This window comes from Lactuca serriola, chromosome 6, assembly GCF_051521515.1.
Source record: "Lactuca serriola cultivar US96UC23 chromosome 6, Lser_US96UC23_V15, whole genome shotgun sequence".
NCBI lineage: Eukaryota > Viridiplantae > Streptophyta > Magnoliopsida > Asterales > Asteraceae > Lactuca > Lactuca serriola.
The window spans coordinates 155917270-155938931 of NC_136413.1; the positions used below are offsets into that span (position 1 = coordinate 155917270).

The 21662-nt window shown below is 42.5% G+C and overlaps 1 protein-coding gene across 1 annotated transcript in view; it reads right to left on the reverse strand.

Moving 5' to 3' along the window:
• Window positions 1–21424, reverse strand: part of LOC145060288 (uncharacterized) — a 42724-nt gene extending 21300 nt beyond the window's left edge. The window contains exons 1-2 of the mRNA XM_079007980.1: window positions 21366–21424; window positions 21105–21260 (exon numbers count right to left, since the gene is read on the reverse strand). Of these exons, the coding sequence (XP_078864106.1) occupies window positions 21105–21260; window positions 21366–21424 (215 nt within the window). The remainder of the gene's footprint in view (window positions 1–21104; window positions 21261–21365) is intronic.
• Between the last annotated feature and the right edge of the window lie 238 nt (window positions 21425–21662).

Below are 21662 nucleotides of genomic sequence, written 5' to 3' on the forward strand. Positions count from 1 at the left end.
TTAACTATCAAACAATTGACAGTTTATACCCTCTTATTTACTTAATCTCTTTAAGTCACCAAATTAATTCTAATTAATTCTATGACTTATATTAATCAAATAACAATATTATTATTCTTTATATTATACGCATAATATATTAATAATATTTAGTCTCTCTTAATAAATCATCCTATCAAGTTGCTATGGTGAAGGCAACCCAAAAGGACCATGCACAACCGGGTCAAATACTTGCCTAATATATTTGCAGCCTTAGACACTATTCCAACAGTCTCCCACTTGGATAAGTCTAGTAACTATATGCACAAGTGCAATTCGATTTGCAATCATAGCTCTCAAAGACGATGTCAAACTCTGATCTAATCAATTTTGTCCTTTAGACAAGGGATCGTACAGTCCTCTGTTAGATATCATGCTGACAATTCTATGGAATGATTAGTCAAGCATTTAGGTTTCTCGATCTCTGATTTATTTGACATAGAACTTAATCGAACACATCAATTCAGTTTTGACCGGGCCTGACACATAAGTCAAATTCAAATCATCGAGCGGCCGAGATATCGCTATCACCCTCTTGGGATAAAAGTTACAGATAAACTTCGACTTATATGCATTTACTTATTCATTAACCAACTATACACAACAATGCGTTTTATGAAACCGAATTACTGATGCATTTTCGCATTATCAATGTACAATCAATTAACAAATAACAAACCATATATCTAGGTTTTAAGACTATATGATATTATCGTCTTGCGATCACCCTTTTATATCATATTCCATAAGGTGATTCCAGCAAGCGCGGGTTTGTTCCAATGCTCAAAACTAGTTCATAAGCACTCATGAACGTCGCAACAATCTTTTGCTATGTCTAATACCATTTAGACAATCTACGCACCGATTCATGACAATCTTCATTCATATCTACTTCCAACATATGAACGATTGTGGACAATTTGAACAATTCGATTATTCTTAATAAACTCAATTATTCTGGAAGTCAAAACATGCAAAGTGAAACAATAGTTAAATAATTAACATAAGACAGTAACATTACTCATAAATAAAACTCCTTTATTTAATCATCAAATGTTAATTACATTTATCTATTACACATTTCTTATACTATCTAATCTATGCTAATATCATCCTTCAACCCAATACTCCTAGCATGCTGCAAGTGCTTAACCCTACTCAGTCCCTTCGTAAGCGGATCTGCTGGGTTATCTTCTGATGATATCCTCTTCACTACGAGTTGTCCTTCTTCTACACAATGTCTAATAAAGTGATATTTTCTGTCGATATGTCTTGATCTACCATGATCTCTCGGTTCCTTGGTCAAGGCAACCGCTCCTTCATTATCACAGAAAATCTCCATGGGCTCCTTTATGGCAGGTACAACTCCAAGATCACCGATGAAGTTCTTCAGCCATATTACCTCCTTCGACGCTTCGCTCGCTGCAATGTACTCTGATTCACACGTTGAATTAGCTACGGTTTCCTGCTTGGAACTTTTCCAAGTCACTGCTCCTCCATTCAGGGTAAAAGACCCAGTCCGACTGCGAACGGTAGTTGTCCCTGTCGGTCTGAAAGCTGGCGTCACTATACCCTCGCGCCTTCAAGTCATCACTCCCTCCGAGGACTAAGAACCATTCCTTCGTCCTCCGAAGGTACTTAAGGATGTTCTTCACCGTAATCCAATGGGCTCTGCCAGGATTCCCTTGATATCTACTAACCATGCTCAAAGCAAAGGCTACATCAGGGCGAGTACAAGTCATAGCGTACATGATTGAGCCAACTGCGGAAGCGTATGGTACTCGGCTCATTTCTGCTATTTCAGCTTCGGTACTCGGACTTTGAGTCTTACTCAACTTGGCATTACTTTGATTCGGTAATTCTCCCTTCTTTGAGTTTTCCATACTAAAACGTTTTAGTACCTTCTCTAAGTAAGTGTTCTAACTAAGTCCAATTAGTCTCTTACTTCTTTCTCTTACTATCCTTATTCCCAAAATGTAAGAAGCCTCTCCGAGGTCCTTCATAGCGAAGCACTTCCCGAGCCAGGACTTAACTTCCTGCAGAGTCGGGATGTCGTTTCCTATGAGTAATATGTCATCGACATATAGAACGAGGAAGCTAACTATACTCCCACTGGCTTTGACATATACACATGATTCATCTTCGCTTCGTACAAATCCAAACTCTTTGACTTTCTCATCGAAGCAAAGATTCCATCTGCGAGACACTTGCTTAAGTCCATAAATGGACTTCTCAAGCTTACACACTCTATTCGGATGCTTCGGATCCACAAACCCCTCTGGCTGAGCCATGTAAACATCCTCAGCCAACTTTTCGTTAAGAAAAGCCGTCTTTACATCCATTTGCCAAATCTCATAATCATGAAATGCGGCAATTGCTAGCATCACTCTAATAGATTTTATCTTCGCAACTGGTGAGAAGGTCTCATCATAGTCAACTCCGGGAGTTTGAGTAAAGCCCTTCACAACCAATCGCGCTTTATATGTGTGCACGTTTCCATCCACGTCGGTCTTCTTCTTAAAGATCCATTTGCACCCAACGGTCTTACGTCCGGGCACATTATCAACCAAATTCCAAACTTGGTTATCATACATGGATTGGATATCGCTATCCATTGCCTCTTTCCATTTTGCAGACTCCGGGCCTGCCATGGCTTCCTTATAGCTATTAGGTTCATCAAGATTTATTAGTGTACCATCACTAATATACGTGTCCCCTTCAATAGTTATATGAAAACCATACAACTGGGGTTGAACTCTAACTCTATCGGAACGTCTAAGAGGTAAGGATTCGTCAATCGGTTCAACCAGAGTTTCCTCCTCGGGTTGAGTGCCAGCGGTAGAGGTTCCTTCATCTATCGACTCTTGAATCTCTTCAAGCTCGATTTGCCTCCCACTGTCTCCTTGGCCTATGAGTTCTTGCTCTCGGAAAACTCCTCTCCTCGCAACAAAGACAACATTGTCCTTCGGTCTATAGAAGAGATATCCAAAGGATTTCTGCGGGTAGCCGATGAAAATACATCGCTCACTTCGAGGTTCGAGCTTGTTGTGAGTATCTCGTCTTATGAAAGCCTCGCAACCCCAAACCTTGATATGTGCTAAAGAGGGAGCTTTCCCTATCCACATCTCGTGAGGTGTTTTGGCAATCTTCTTAGTGGGGACTCGGTTAAGGATATGGGCGGCAGTCTCTAAGGCATACCCCCAAAAAGAGATTGGTAGTGAAGCACGACTCATCATAGAGCGAACCATATCCAATAAGGTTCGATTACGCCTTTCTGCCACACCATTCAACTGCGGTGTCCTAGGAGGCGTCAATTGTGAAACTATTCCACACTCCTTGAGATAATCGTGGAATTCAAGACTTAGGTACTCTCCTCCTCGATCAGATCGAAGCATCTTGATTTTCCTGCCCAATTGATTCTCCACTTCATTCTTGAACTCTTTGAACTTTTCAAAGGTTTTTGACTTTTGCTTGATTAAATAGATATACCCATATCTACTATAATCATCGGTAAAAGTCACGTAGAAGCGGTTTCCATCCTTCGTGGTTGATCTAAACAGTCCACATACATCGGTATGTATTAGGTCCAATAGACCCACACCCCTTTCACACGTACTCGTGAAGGGTGATTTAGTCATCTTTCCAAGCAAACAAGACTCGCACATGTCATCTTCCCTAAGGTCGAATGACTCCAACACTCCATCCTTTTGGAGTTGGGCTATACGTTTCTTGTTGACATGTCCAAGACGACAATGCCACAAGGATGCTTTATCCATACTAGTGGAAGAATCTATGTTTAAAACATCATTTCCTAAATTATCAACAATCATAACAGTCTCATAAATTCCATTACATGGTATAACTTCAAAGTAAAAGACACCATTTAGATAAGCCAAAATAGAACCATTCTCATTATTAAAAGAAAATCTAAAACCTTGTCTAAATAAACCATGAAATGAAATGATGTTTCTAGCCATTTCTGGCGAATAGCAACAATTGTTCAAATCTAAACACAAATTATTCCTAAGCACTAAAGAATACACTCCAATCTTGGTCATAGGCGACGATCTTCTGTTCCCCATGATTAGATTGATCCTTCCTTGCTCCACATCCCTACTTCTTCTTAGTCCCTGCACATTAGAACAAATGTGATAACCACAACCGGTATCAAGAACCCAAGAAATAGCATGATTAGAATCGTTAGATTTAATTGTGTATATACCTGCGAAAGATGGCTTGATCTTTCCTTCCTTGATGGCTTGCAGGTACTGGGCAGCTTCTCTTCCAATGTCCTATCTTGTGGCAGTGGTGACATTCTGCCTCCTTAGGGTTAGGGCAGGGCTTAGCGGGATCAACTTTGGTCCTACTAGAAGAGGCACCATCTCGGGCTTTAACCTTGCGATAGTTCTTAGACGAAGCCTTCCTCTTCTTTCCCTTTCCTTGACCAATAGCCAAGACAGGAGCAGCGGGTGGATTGGGAGTTGATGCAACAGACTTATCTTTGACGTTGCTCTCAGTGACCCTCAAGAGACCTTGGAGTTTTCTTAGGATGACCTCCTCTTTGTTCATGTGGTAGGTCATCCTAAATTGATTGTACATCGGAGGCAAAGAGTGAAGCACCATGTCGATTGCCAAGTCTTCCCCAAAGTCAACATTTAACTTGCGAAGGCGGTCGACATACCTTTGCATCTTTTGCAGGTGCACGGTAAGAGATTCTCCATGACCCATCTTAGCGGAAATCATGTTAGTGAAAATCTCATAACGCTCTTGTCTCGCGTTCTGGTGGTATCTCTCCAATAAGTCTTGATGCATCTCGTACGGGTACATGTCCTCGTAGGACTTTTGGAATTCGGAGTTCATGGTGGCTATCATGATGCAATGTACCTTCATTGCATCTCGCTCATGAGTTTCAAAAGCGGTAATTTCAGCCGGAGTAGCGATTTCAGGGTTGATTTTCTCGAGCTTCTCATTGAGGACATACTCCTTATCCTCATAGCGAGCAATGGTGCGAATGTATCTTATCCAGTCGCTAAAGTTCATTCGATCGAAGGTGACCTTTTGGCAAAGGCTCACCAACGTGAAAGAACTAGCAGCAGCGTTGTTTGCGTTTGACATCTATAAATAGAAAAGGACAAAGATAGATTAGAATATGAATCCCTAATTATCACCCAATAAGAAAAATTAGGGCTAGGATCCAACAACAATATTTACATATTAGAAAAGGGATGCCGTAATCTAACATGCAAATAATATGAAGGTAAGTGAATGACGATTCACTAATTCTCCACCATATAAACATAACTTTAAGTCCTAAATGTATTGAGAATTCCTAGGTTCGGATGAGATTCATTGAAACTATTCAATGGCATGTTTAAATCTCGATATGCCCCTCGTGTTTGTGACTGGGATACCGAGGATCACAAAGTGGGTGTGAATTACCATGCAAATTCACATGGTGCCTTCATTGTAACGATCACCTATTCGACGTGCCAGTAAACCACACACGCTCCATCGAACTATGATAAACAATGAATCACCCTTTGTCACCTTTGCTTAGAACCAATTAGTGTGCCGGTAAACCACACACGCTCCACTAACTTCTTAGCAAGGGTGCAAAGTGTAATTTCATGGGATTGCATCAATTCACTTTTCCTAAAGTAACTAAGATTGGGAAATTTAAAATATGTGTAGTTACTTTTTATTTCCTATTATACTTTTAATGAGAGGATGAGGTTGCCCTATCCTACCTATTCGGATAACGACCCTCCACCGATCAAGCAAGCGGTGGGTGTGAGTGTACACCCATTAAGCGCCATTTTATAGGCCGCAACCTTATACCCACCTTATAGATCGGCTTCGTGAATGAGGCCTACTAACGGTAAGACTAGCATTTTAGTTATACATATATATATATATATATATATATATATATATATATATATATATATATATTATTCTTGTAATATTATATTAGTATAGGGTTGTATTTTAAACCTTTTAAAATCTAGGGTTTGAAATTTAAATTGTCTAAATTAAAACTTTTAATTACAAAATATAAATGTCAAAACTTGAGGACAAGTTTTAAACATTTAAAACATGGAGGATCAAATAACAAATAATTTTAATTAACAATTAATTTCCTAATTATCTGTATTTGATTTATTAAAGATTTCTTGCAAGATAATTACCAAATTAATCAAAATAATTAATTAATTATCATATAAGGAAATTAAATATTTTATTAGTTGATAAATATCTTTAATTAGATCAAGATAATAGTCATATATATCAAAAAATCGGATTAGGGTTGATCTAATATGATTAAGGTAAGTTTCCTTAAGATAATCATGAACAAATCCTGAATCTGGCCATTCCTGACGCTTGGACTCGCCGAGTGCACCAAGTGACTCGCCGAGTCAGGCCAACTCGCCGAGTCCACTATGGAACTCGCCGAGTCAATGACTCAGAAACACAAAAAAAAAACGAATTTTGCAGTTAAGTTTCAAACAAATAAGCAACAATTTAATGAAAACCAAGCTAGGCTCTGATACCACTGATGGGTTTTAGCCATAAGAACTTTCCTATGTGCGCATGCAAAACCCTAATGCTTGGATCTACGCTTTCTAATTAAACATGCTTTGAATCCAAGACTTCTAATGACTAATTAGGAATAAGAACAATACTAAATTAGATCTAGAATCATACCTTTGAATCTCTTGTTTGATCTTGTTGTCTTGGAGCTCTAGAGTCACAATTGTCACTCCTCTAATGGCTTACAAACACCAAATAGCAAGGATGATGATTTGAGAGAGAGGAGAGGGGAGAAAATTCGGCTAGGGTTTCTCTACTTTAGATCAAGTTTCGATTTCCCTTTGCCATAGGGTCTATTTATATTTGTAGACTCCTTAAGGGTTACAACTTAAACCCTAATTGGATAATCTTCTCTTAAAGCAATCCAAATCCATTCCTTAGATAACCTTGGACGATTTGAAGCTATCCATAGCTTCTAGAATCCGTTCACTATCTATCCAATATGGATTTACAGTCTAAAGTTTTACTATCAAACAATTGACAGTTTATACCCTCTTATTTAATTAATCTCTTTAAGTCACCAAATTAATTCTAATTAATTCTGTGACTTATATTAATCAAATAACAATATTATTATTCTTTATATTATACCCATAATATATTAATAATATTTATTCTCTCTTAATAAATCATCCTATCAAGTTGCTATGGTGAAGGCAACCCAAAAGGACCATGCACAATCGGGTCAAATATTTGCCTAATATAGTTGCAGCCTTAGACACTATTCCAACAGACCGTTCTTCGAGCCTTCGGCCTGACTAATACGCCCCGCCGGCGTTCAATCTAACTGGACTGCTCTAAATTGTTGAGCATCTCCCTGGACCATCCCTCCTGGTGATCTTTCCCATGTAGACTGTTCTCACCCACTTGGGGTTCCGAACTCCTAATCCATTCCGTGGACTCTAACCCCAGCCTAACTTTAGGCCTCATGTTGATTGTCCTCCCTCTCGGAAAACAGTGTCTGTTCCCTGACCCCCATGTCTACCACATGCGCTAAATAGCCCACACACTCGTGCTGAATGCACTGTTGAACCCTGTAAGCTAACAGAACGCTCAATGGCTGATGCTCCATCTGAGAATTTCCAATTCTCCCCCACTTAGAATCGACTAAGCCTTCACAATACATGAAAATTGGAGTATTCTCAATCCTTCTCACTTCCAAACGATCGATCCGATGACAACCAACTCTTTCTAACTAGCGCTCCATTACTAGCCAATCCTAATTGATCACACACTTCTAAGAACTAGATGAACACTTCCTGAATCCTAGTGAAACCGACCTTCACTAATGCTTGAATGATCCCACACTCAAGTCCTGGGGACCAAAAGATACATGCTCCAAATAATACCTCAGCGGCGAGCTACTTCCCTTGGTGCTTTCGTCCGTCAATCACTAACGGTTGCTAAAAGTACTGAATCCCGACAATGCTAAATAATCCTTCTGTGGTACCCTATCCGCAAACCTCCCACATAATACCCATTTTTCCAAAGGTACTCCAAACAAGTCTCCCGCTCTCGGGCTCTAGAAATCATTCCATTCAGGGTTCGCACCCTGACTCACTCACCCACTCAAACGTCCACAACTGAACTGCAGTATCTGAAGCAACCTCTGTACAAACTACTCCCCAGACATAGTCTACAATCCCAAAAGTGTAATAGGTCGCACAATCAATCCTTACCACTTGATACAAGAGATCTGAGGCAAACCGAACCTCACAAAACAGTTATGCCATATCGACCCAACTGCGCTGAAATAATGTCGCCAATCCCTGAAATCAATTGACCCCGAGCTGCAATACAACCTGATCCTGGGGTCACAAGCATGCTCACTCTTTCGAGCTTGAAAAACTGAAAGGGCACAAACCTTTCCCTATAAAATGACAGTCCAAACCATCGATTAACCATGGAGGTCTTAATAGATCCGAACATATCTGGCAACTATCCCCGGACAATCTTGATCACCTCCTCTCGGATGATCTTACCGACACGATCCTCTGACAATACTGGCCTATCCTAGCTGCCAGTTTCCGATCCTAACCCGGATCCGGTCTCAAAATGTCTCGGATAATCCATACAATAATAGGGAACCAACATTCAACTAAACCCCAGGGGTTGTGACTTCCTTGCTACGCGTATGGCTCCTACGCTTTTAGTAGTATGGGCACATACTACCTTCCACACCTACCCATATTTGTCTCAAGTATCACCACAACACCCTAACAATATACAAAAACATAGCGAGCGCTCAATCCTCACTCCTAGAGGAATGCTAAATATCTCATAACTGACCTACCGGCCTCGCACAACCCACCCATCCACCAACTACCACACGAACCTCCATTGGTGCCAGTTAACTATTACATGAATACAATCACATACCACATGGATTAAACAATCTTATACTAAAAGAATTAATCCCACAACAAATCCCTTACCCTAAGACCATTTAACCCATGTAGCATGTGACTTGTAGTATTAATCCAATAGTTAATTGACACGTGAAAGAGTCATACAACAATCAATGAGGTACTCTACATAAGATAAGGCATCAAAGATCATGCAATTCTATCATACGGTTCCTGAGGATCCCTATCTTATCACTAGCATGCTGTTCTAACATATCACATAACCAAATAATTGAATGGTATTTTGGGGTCTACAAACTGGCTCCGGCTGATTGTACACTTTGCATCCTCTTTTAATTATTTTGAAAACCATTCAAAAATCATTTTGAAAATCTTTCCTTGATTTGAGACTGGATTCGCACGAGTATTCCTCCAATTCATTAAAACCAAGGCTCTGATACCAACTTGTAACATCCATAAAAATCAAGCCAATTTAAAACTTTTTAAATATCCAGAATAGCATAAATTATTACAAAGTGTTTTCAAAATAGTTTAAGCATAAGAGCTCCCAGAGATCATAATCATAAATCGAGGAAGTGTACGGTCACGTCTTAGCCTTCCCGCGGTCATCCGCTGTATCTGAAACAGTAATCAATAAACGTAAGCTCGAAGGCTTAGTGAGTTACCCCCAAAATACCCATACACACAACAATACACATACAATAACAAACAAAATAACATGGGTCCAATCATCCATCGAGATGGAATACCCCAGGCCCTCAACCATTGGGTTGGAATGCCCACATACTACGAGTCCAGTCATCCTCGGGATGGAATACTCTCGGCCTACAACCATCGGGTTGGAATGCCTACATACAATACATATATAACAGATACTATGGGTCCAATCATCCATCAGAGTGGAATACCCCAGGCCTCTTAACCATCGGGTTGGAATGCCAACATACTATGGGTCCAATCAACCATCGGGTTGGAATACCCCAGGCCCTCAACCATCGGGTTGGAATACCCCAAGCTCTCAACCATCGAGTTGGAATGCCCACGTACTATGTGTCCAATCATCATCGGGATGAAATACTCTCGACCCACAACCATTGGGTTGGAATGCCCCCATAACCAATCAAACATGTGCACCCATATCAGATAATCATATAACAGTCTATAAAGACAACATACTAGGGTCCTATCATCCTCGAGATGGAATACGCTAAATTACCAATCAATCATGTGAGCATATAATAGGTAATCTCCTACCAGCATACAGACAGTCAGACCAAACTATAGGCCACTATGCATAACCACATCCGATCTACCAGGATATCGATCTACATATCATACTAGCATATGACCATCCTATCTACCCGGATACCGAGCTAACATATCACAACAATAAAAATCCCAAATAACAAATCAAAGGGCCGACCTTGGTGCCTTAGACCCTTGAGTACAGTGAGGATACCTCACCTCGCAAGTAGTGCCGAAGTACTGGAAACCTCTGATCGCTGTCTCACCGAAAATCCCAAACTTCTAGAGCTTCTAGGGCACAAACCAACTTCAGATCTACAAGCTTGATCTTCTTCTCCAACTCCTTGATGCAACACCTTCTTCTTAAAACACTCAACAAACACTCAAAAAGCTCAAACACTCAAGGAAATGACTAGGGTTTGGCGAAAACGAGTCTAAGTAGTGGAGGCTTGGGTAAGGGAGTGTTTTGTGCTCATAATGTTACTTATATAGCCCCCAAACCCTAAATATTAGGGTTTCCTTCTGTCATGAGTACGCCCAACATACACAAGTGTACGCCCAGCGTACTAGGGCGTGCATAGTACGCTCATCATACCCTTATGTACGCGCAACGTACTCCTCCTAATCCCGAAATTGAAATTTAGCCCTTAGGCTTTACATATCTTTACCCTTCCATCCCAAAGGGCTATAAATGACAAATCTTGGGATGTTACAATATCAAATAATAGTATGGTATTTTGGGGTCTACTTACTGGCTTCGATTGATTGTACACATCATATCCTCCTTAAGTATTTTTAAAACCATTTGTAAATCATTTTGAAAATCTTTTCCTTAGTTTGAGACTGGATTCACACGAGTGTTCCTCCAATTCACTCAAACCAAGGCTCTGATACCAACTTGTAACATTCATAAAATTCTTGAAAATTTTAAACTCTTTAAACAAGTCCAAAACCATCATTGTTTACAAATTGTTTTCAAAATGAGTTTCACATCAGAGAAATCCAAAAATCGTAAAAAAAAAACATGAGGAGGTGCACGATCACGCCTTCGCCTTCCCGTGATCCTCTGAGGTACCTGAAAGATAATCCTAACTGTAAGCCTAATGCATAGTGAGTTCCCCCAAAATACCACCACAATATATAATCATAAATATCAAAGCAACAACATGCATACAGAACCTTCAACATGTCTGGACCGACGCACCAGGCCTTCAGCCTATCAGGGCTATTCTCCAGGCCTTTGGCCTGACTGGTCCGCCTCATAGGCCTTCATTCTATACGGGCCGTCGTGGGTCTTTTGGCCTTCAGCACATAGTAGGACCGCGTCAACCCAGCCACACACATGTCGACATATACATAACTCATAAACATATAATCAATCAACAGTCAATCACAGATCATACAGATCAATAAGCATAGCATCATCCTATCTACCAGGATTCAGATCTAACATATCACTACAGTACTCACTCATACGATAATCATGATATTAATCCAAAGGGATGACATTGGTGCCTTCAACCCATAAATACAGTGAGGAAAACCCACCTCTCAAATGTCAAGTTGCACTTAAATCCCTGACTGTCGAATCACGGAAAATCCCAAACTATTACATAAACAAACACCCAATTAACAAGCGGTATACCATTCTTTACTAAGAGCCCAAACATAGGGTAATTTTCCATTTTACCCTTTCCCTAGTTGGGCCAAGGCTTGAGTCCAAATTTTTGATCCAAAAGGCCCAACTTACTTCAATTCCCATGATTGGCCCAATTTTCTAGATTGGTCCTAAACCCCTTATTGGGCCTCATCCAAATGTATGATCCTCTAATTAGCCCAAAACACACTTATCCAGATGGTCAATTAGGGACCAAGTATCAAAGCCCAACAGATGGCCCTATACCCGAAGCCTAAAGTCTGAAATCCACACAAGCGTACGTGGGGCGTACCCCTTCGGTATGCTGGGCGTACTTCGCCTTGCATTGACCACCATCGGGGCCGTTGACTAAGTACACGGGGCGTACGTTGCCTTATGTGGGGTGTACCCTCACCGGACTTAATACCTTCATAAGTGCTTAATGGATTAATTATTTAAGCTCAAAGTCCAGATCTATGACTCAAAAGCACTCTAGAACCACAAAGTCTCAAATTTTAAGACTTTGGTCGTCCAAAAAGGGCTTAATGCATGGTCTTAATGAATTAATACCTCCTACAAAGATCAAGGGACCAAACTAGCTCAAAGGACCTCATATTTATGCCTTAGGACCCATCCAGGGTCTGAAAGGATAGCCCAACACGACCAAAACAAATCATGCACAAAATTGGGACTCTTGGGACAAAAAGGATACCAAAAAGCAACCAAAGCAAGATCTAAAGAATCTAAGCATAAAGGTAGAAGATTTATACCTTTCGAAGTTTGCCAAGAAGATGATAATCCCAGATCTACAAGCTTGCTTCCTTCCTTGACTCCTTTGATGCACTAACTTTTCCTTTTGGCACACAAAAATACACTATAAGCTCAAGATGCTCACTATGGGGATTACGGTTCCCTCAAAACGGCTAAGGGACTTGGAGGCTAAAAAAGTGAGTCAAAATGACCTATAATGGTGCTTAAATACTCCATAAACCCTAAAAATTAGGGTTTCATCCGGACACGCGTACGCCCTGCGTACATATGTGAACGCCCATCATACTAGGGCGTGCCCTAGTACGCTTAGCGTACCCACATGTACGCTCATCATACATCTCAAGCTCCCAAGAATTACCAATTCTCCACTAGGGCTTCTTAGGGCTAATTCCAACCAACATCAAGGACCAAAAATCACATATTAAAATACCAAGGGAAGGATTCAAAAATAGCTGAAAACCTAGGATGTTACACAAACATGTTGAGACATCTTGGATTTTTGAAAAGTATCCGGACTACATTTAATATTGTAATAATAAGAGCATAGAAGACCAATTTCATCTCTTGAACTTCCCCCTAAATATTGTTGGAATTCGGCACCAGAATTCTTGGTAATATGAACTCCTTTGCTTTTTTGGGACTTTTTGTTTCTGGTAAAAGAATACCATTAGAACTTTCTAGATTTTGAACTTCAGTAGTGTTAACATTCAGATCATTAGGCTTTTATGTCGATGAAAAATGCATTTCATCAAAAATCACATTGCGTGACTCGATTACGATATTTACGGACATTAAATCATTAGGCTTTATAACATAGAACCTATACGCCTTGGAATTTTCTTCATATGTAATGAAAATGCAATTAGTTGCTCTTTCACCTAAAATATTCCTTTTGGGCTCGTGTAATTTTACAACTGTCCAACAACCCCAAATTCGAAATTAACCCAAATTTGGAGCCTTTTTAAACCAATGTTCATATGGGACTATTTTGTTCTTTTCATTTTGTAATATCCCAGAAATTTTATAAAATTTAAACTTTTCAGAGAACCCTTTTTCGATAGAAGTATTTACGAAAACCGTTGTTCCCAAAACATTATTTAAAAGTCAGAATCTCTTTCAACATAGTTCTCACAACATTCATATTATCAGAGTTTCCCAGAAATCATAAGTCCAAAACACGAGGATGTGTATGGTTACGCATTCACCATGCCACGATCCACTAAAGTACCTAAAACCATAAACTAAAGTGTAAGCACGAAGCTTAGCGAGTTCCCCCAAAATCTAATACCCAAACAGATAACATATACAAATAACAGCTTGTATTGGGTCCATAGCTAAAAGACTGGATAACCCATTGAGCCCATAGTGTGAGTCTAGCTTGCCTATCAGGCCCAAATTTTATATCTGGCTTACTCCTGAGCCCACAACATAAGTCTGGTTTTCCATTGGGCCCACAACTTATGTATGGATTGCTCCCTCAATCCTTGGACTAAAATACCAATGATTAACCCTCAGTACGAGTCTAGCATGCCCTCCCTAGCCCTCAACTTATATCTGGAATACTAATCAGTCCTCAGTATGAGTCTGGCATACCCTCAACATCTCATGGTATCTGGCCTTCTTCATCTCTTCATCCGCCACATACTGTAGAACAAGTAGGGCTCTCTCTAAACTTGGTGGCGATCTCCGCCACAGTCTCCGTCGTCTACTGAAGGTCCTGAAACTCCCTAGCAAGATACTGCAACTCAATGATAGGTGCGAACTCGGCCCAGAACCTGGTCGTGAAATCACCCCAGCTCATCGCATCTAGAACTGTGTCATCTCCAATGGCTCTCCCAACCTCCTCCCACCAGTCACATGCCCTGTCATTCAGAAGATAGGACACAAGCCTAACCTTGTCCCCCTCGGGACATCTGCTGGTGTGGAATGCATTCGTGATATCCGCCAACCATCTGTTACTAGCAATAAGGTCCCGAGCCCCATGGTAATTGGGAGCTCCACATGCTCTGAACTCCCTAAAGGTGAGCGTGCCCGACCCTATCATGGCTGCCACCTCAGTGCGGAACGTACTCAATCTCTCATCCATAAGCTTCAGAATCCCCTCCTGGATCGAACTGAAGACCATAGGGGTCTGCTAAAGTATAATGCAAGTGATCTTTGAGGAGAGAAACTCCCTGGTCTGCTCATTGAGATGCTCCGCTCCAGAGCCTGAACCTGATCCCTCTCTTGCACCTGAACTGCCAACTGCTAGTCTAAGGCGTAAAAACAACCATTCTCAAAACACATCATAACAAATGTCAGAATGCTAATATAACTCGAGGGATCTCATACACTAGAAGTTCCTTGGTCTTATCTCAACCTTCCTTGATTCGAGTATGGATCCTCTGCTTTTAGTAGTATGTGTCCATACTACCTTCCACATCTATCTGTACTTTCCTCAAGGACTGCCTTGACTCCACCAACTCCCTTCTACTGCTACTGCTCTCTACTACTCTCATCCTAGGCTTTCCCTAGGGTAACCACCATTCCACTTTCCGCCATCAGCTGCATAAGAAATCCCTTCTATCTTCCCCTAATTAGCTCGCGAATACTATTACATATCACTCAGACTAGATAATTCTTCGAATGAGGGGGTCTACCCTGCAACGGTTAGACTCAAATGAGAGCTGCGAAGTAAGGCTAAACCTAACCTTCTGAAATTATTTAGTCCTTGCAATATGTAACTTAACATATTCATTTACTATTTAGTAAAAGATAGCTAGAACTCCTAAAAGCACAAAACAAGCAGCATTCGGGCATTGAGTACACATAATCAAGCACATACTACTCTGGCTATCATACTATCTAATCTATACTAGCATGTAATTCATAGAGATGATACAAATACAACAGGCACATAAGGCATCCTTCCTAGATCGTTAGTCCTAATCTAGCATGTTGTTCTAATAAAGCTGATAATCATAACATAGCATAAACTTCAATGGGTAATTTGGGAGTACATAATTGAGCTCGACTGATTGCATGCACCACACCATTTTGCCATTCCAAAAACTCTTTTTGAAAATATTTATACCATTTCCTTAGTTTGAGTTCAGTCACACCCAAAGGTATGTCCGAATCCCTCAAACCAAGACTCTGATAGCAACTTGCAACATCCCAAAAATACGGCCCAAAAATTTCGTTTGAAAAATATTATAAAAACTATAATCATCCATAATTGATAAGAAAACCAACTGTAATATGTCTGAAAATATCATAAAATACTATATAAGAAACAAATGATGAAATATCATAGTCTAAAACAATCTCAGGCTGAATACTGTGGTGTGTGCCATGCGATCACCCAGAGCTCTTCCCCTTGCTACTGGAAGTACCTGAAACCAAAACTGAAACTGTAAGCATGAAGCTTAGTGAGTTCCCCCAAGTTACCACATACCATACACATACATATAACAAATCACATAGCTCTGGGACTACTCCCAACTGCATTAGGACAAATCCCGGCATCGAACTCCTGTCCGGCATCGGGATGACCCCCACATTCGACCGAATCGGGCTTGCCCCAGCATCGGGATTACCCCGACACATACACAACATAACATAAGCATATAAAATAATCACACCAACTGCAATGGGCTTTCCCGGCATCAGGCTGCGGCCCGACACATATAACATACAACATATAAACTGGCATACATTGGGCTTGCCCCGACATCGGACCGAAGCCCGGAACACATAACACATGACAAGTAACATGCATGAATCACAAAGACATCAAGCATACATAACTACTTCTCGGGACTGCTCGGACATCGGAGCAAAGTCCGGAAACATATAAACTGCATCGGGCTAACCCCGACATCGGGCTCACCCCTGCATACTATAACTACTTAAACAGACTGACATTGGTGCCTTAGACACGTTCCTATTGAAGGAAAACACGCCTCTCAAACTGACTGCTGAAAAACTCGTGCTAAGGTAACACCATCTACTGCTCCAACTGCTCCCCGACTATATTAGCCAAATAAACATTTAGTCAAAAACTGATGACTCTCCCAATGGGTAAAGTGACTATTTTACCCCTCTGATCTATTTTGGGCCATGACCTTGGCCCAATCCTTTCTAGTCCTCACTAAGGCCCATTAAGTCCCCAAATGGCCCAATTTCTAAATTGGGCCCAACTCTTCAAATGGGCTTTTCTTTCAAGCCCACTAATCCTTGGGCCCTTAACTGACTTCTAAAGGCCCATCACAGCCCATTACTACTATGTCCAATACTTGGCCCAAACAAGGCCCAGTAACAAAAGTCTACTGACTGAGCGTATGCTGGGCGTACCTCTATATACGTTGCGCGTACTGTTGAAGGGCTTGTATGTTGTGCGTACCGGCGTTTACGCCTAATGTACTCTCCTATTAAGCAGTTTTCTTCGAAACGAATTAATCGCTTAGGACCCTACGTCCAAACTACAGATCTGAGTCCCATGCTTCGTCCTAACCCTTAAAGTTGATCACTTGGTGGCTTGCAACCCACCAAATGAGCCCAAAACTAAGAATAACAATGAAATTCCATAAAAATGGTTAGATCTCTTGCATGGCTTCATAAAAGTCTCAAAGCTTGCAACTTTATGGCTAAAGGAACTCATTGAGCTTCAAGGGTGGCAACCATAAGCTCAAAATCGAATTTGCAAGGTCAAAATCCAATCTTTGGACCTAAGAAGGTCCAAATCTTCAAAAACCTAGATCTAGACTTTGAGGAGGAAATATAGGAGCTTTATACCTCCTCTTTCTGCCAAATGGTGAGCTTGTTCCAGATCCTTGAGCTCAAGGTACTCAAGGGCTTCTTCTTTAACCTTTCCTTTGTTCTTCCAAGACCTTCTTTACCAAAATAAGCTCAAAAATGTCAAACACACACACACAAGAAAGAGTATGAACGAGTTAGGGTTTCTCTGAGGATGATGAACAGGTGAAGAGGCCAAAAGGGAAGGCTATCATGGGGTATTTATAGGTCCTTAATCCTAAAATTAGGGTTTAGCATCTTCCTGCGTACGTTGGGCGTACCTCTTGGTACATCGGGCATAGGTACCCGCGTCCCTCGAATCCAATGGCCATTATGCCCCGCGTACGCCAGGTTATGCCCGACGTATGGCTTATGGGCGGCTCATCTTCTCGGCCCACTTTCTAAGTCCACTCCAAAGGAATCCATTGTCTAAGATAGCCCAAAATAATTTTTAACTCCATAAATTAAATAATACCTCGAGGAACGGGTGATACAAATCACCTCCACTTGAATTAGACTTCGTCCTCGATGTCTGCTGCTGCTGCATTCGGGAACAACTCTCGGTAGTGCTCCCTAATCTCCTCCTTGGACTCCCATGTCCACTTAAAACCCTTCCTGTGCTGCCACTACACCTTCACTAGCTCGACCCTTTAGTTTCTCAACTCCTGTGTCTTGCGATCCAGAATCGCCATTGGTCTCTCTATGTAATTCAGATTGTCATTAACCTGAATATCCTCTATCGGTACCACTGCTGAATCATCCACCAAGCACTTCCGTAGCTAAGAAATGTGGAATGTGATGTGGATCTGGCTGAGCTATGCTGGAAGATCTAACCGGTATGCCACCTTGCCCACCCGGGCTACAACCCGGAAGGGGTCGATGAATCTGCGGCCCAGCTTGCCCCACTTCCGAAACCGAATAACACCCTTCCAGGGTGACACTTTTAGGAGGACCATGTCGCTCACTTGAAAATCCAACTCCGAACGCCGTAAATCGGCGTAACTCTTCTGCCGACTCTAGGCAGTCTGGAGCCTGCTCCGGACTTGCTGGATCCGCTCCGTGGTCTTGAGTACTACCTTCGTACTCCCCATGACCCTCTGAACGACCTCACCCCAATAGATCAAGGTCCTATACTTCCTCCCGTAATTGCAAAGCATCTCAAAGGGAGGCCGGTCTATACTGGAGTGGTAGCTGTTGTTATACGAAAATTCTGCTAATGGAAGATACGTATCCCAACTGCCACCAAAATCTAGCACGAATGCTTGAAGCATATCGTCGAGAGTCTGAATCGTCCTCTCGCTCTGACCGTCAGTCTAAGGATGGAAAGCGGTGCTGAAATGGAGACGAGTACCCACCTCGTCGTTAAACCGCTTCCAAAACCTGGAAGTAAACTGGACAACTCGGTTTCACACCACCGAGACAGGCACTCCGTGATGTGCCACTACCTCTTGCACATAAATCTCGGCCACTTCTCGGCCGAGATGCTCTCCTGGATTGGTATGAAGTGCGCGCTCTTGGTCAACTGATCCACGATGATCCAAATCGTATCGACCCCACGTGCGGTCCTGGGAAGCTTAGTGATAAAATCCATAGTAATGTCCTCCCATTTCCACATGGGGATGTCCAATGGCTGCATCTTTCCATGTAGCCTCTGGTGCTCCGCCTTCACCTTCCTGTAGGTCAGGCATCTCTCCATGTACCAGGTGACTTCCCGCTTCATGAGGGCCACAAGTAATCGGGTCGAAGATCTCTATACATCTTCGTCGTCCCTGGATTGATGGAGAACCAAGACTTGTGGGCCTCATCCATCAAGTACGGTACATCCGCGCCAGTACGGTACCTAGACCCTCTCACGCAGGGTCAACAATCCGCTGCTGTCATAGTCATAAGAGGCCACCTGGACTGTGATCCTCTTGCACTTCCGGCGCTCCTCCTTTAGGCCCTCGACCTGAACCTCTTGGATCTGCTCCAATAGCGGAGTAATGACTGTCATCCTTAGACATATATCTTGGATCAGGGCCACTGCCGCCTTCGGATCAGGGCGTCGGCCACTACGTTGGCCTTACCCGGGTGGTAAAGGATCTCACAATCGTAGTCCGTCACCACGTCTAACCACCGACGCTGCCTCATATTCAGATTCGGCTGATCCATGAGGTACCTCAAAATCTTGTGGTCCGTGTAAATGGTACATCAGACCCAGTAGAGGTAATACTGCCAAATCTTGAGGGCGAGCACCACAATCCCCAGCTCTAAATCATGTGTCAGATAGTTAGCATTGTGAGGCTTCAGTCGTCTTGAGGTATAAGCTTTCACATGACCTCGCTGCATCTATGATCGAAGTATCACAAAAGACTACAAAGTCACATACTCCCTCTAGCAGGGTGAGAATCGACGCCTCGCACAATCGTTGTCTGAGCATCTCAAAGGCTGACTGCGGCTCAGGACCCCAACGAAACACCATTGACTTCTTGGTCAGTCGGGTCAACGGAACTACTATCTTGGAGAATTCCTGTATAAATCTCCTATAATACCCTGCCAGACCTAGGAAGCTCAAAATCTCAGTTGGAGACCTCAGAGTGTCCCACTGCATCATGGCCTCTATCTTGGCCGGATCTACCAAAATACTCTTCTGGTTGATAAGGTGCCCAAGGAACTACACCTTGTGCAACCAAAAGTCACACTTTGAGAACTTCACATAAAGTATCTCCCTCCTCAGTGTCTCTATCACCTCTCTCAAGTGCTCCTCATGTTGCTCCTGATTCTTAGAGTAAACCAAGATATCGTCAATGAATACTTTCACAGACTGGTCTAGCATCGGTCTGCACATGCGATTCATGAGGTCCATGAACGTGGCTGGAGCATTGTTGAGTCCAAACGGCATCACCACAAACTCGTAATGACCATAGCGGGTCCTAAAAGCGGTCTTCTGCACATCATTATCTCTGAACCGCATCTGGTGGTATCCGGACCGTAGATCAATCTTGGAGAACCAAGATGCTCCCTGAAGCTGGTCAAACAAGTCATCTATCCTCGGGAGTGGGTAACGGTTCTTCATCGTTACCTTATTCAGCTCCCGGTAGTCTATGCACATGCGATGCGACCCATCCTTCTTCTTTACAAATAGGATCGGGGCTCCCCATGGTGAACTGCTTGGCCTGATAAAACCCTTGTCTAGCAGCTCTTGTAGCTGCGTAGACAATTACTGCATCTCTGGAGGAGCCAACCGATATGGTGCCTTGTCTATCGGAGCCGCACCAGGGACCAAGTCGATCCTGAACTCAACCTGTCTCACCGGAGGTATCTCAGGTAAATCCTCCGGGAATACATCTGGGTACTCTCGCACCACCGATACATCATCAACCGTCGCCTTACCCTTATCACGGGTATCCATGACATAGGCGACGTATCCTGCACAACCCTGCTGAAAGTAGCGCCTCGCTCTCACCGCTGAATAAAGAATCGGTCCGTGTTGTGGCCTCTCACCCTGAATCACTAACTCTCCCCCACTAGGAGTGCAAACCCTCACTAGCTGTAGCTCATAATCAATCACTTCCCCGTTAGGGCTCAACCAATTCGTACCCACGATAACCTTATTCCCTCGCAGGGGAAAAGGAAGCAAATCCACTAAGAACTGCTCATCAAATAACCGTAGCGTACATCCTCTAGGAACTCTCGCAAACTTGACGGTCCTGTCGACGACTATCTTAACGTCGAGTGGGCAATCCAGCTCCCCCAGAGCTCTACTAAGTCGCTTGCTAAGTGCAAGCGAAGCTAATGATCGGGTAGCACCCGAATCAAATAGTAATAAGGCTGATATACCATCACTAGGAACGATCCTATAAAAAAACAAGCAAACATGAGTAATAAACAATATCAAATAAAGAGATAAGAGAAAGATACATAGCCGTCACCACGTTAGGAGCTGCTCGTGCCTCCTTTACAGTAAGCTGAAAAGCCCTGCACCGCGCCGTAGGCGACTCAGCCCAGCCCTGACGGCCATTTGTAATCCTCAATGTGGCAGGAGAAGGCGCTACCACCTTCCCTGCTGCTGCTAAGCTCGGGCCCTAGGACTGCTTGTGTTCCCTTTGATTGTACTGGAAGCAAATCAGATCTGCTGTTTTCGTGTTGGTGGTAGTGGCTGTGCGATATCGGCTCATATGACCAGTTCGGCCGCACTTGTAATAGCCCGAACTCCTCGCCTTGCACGTCCCCTCGTGCATCTTGCCGTATTTGCCACA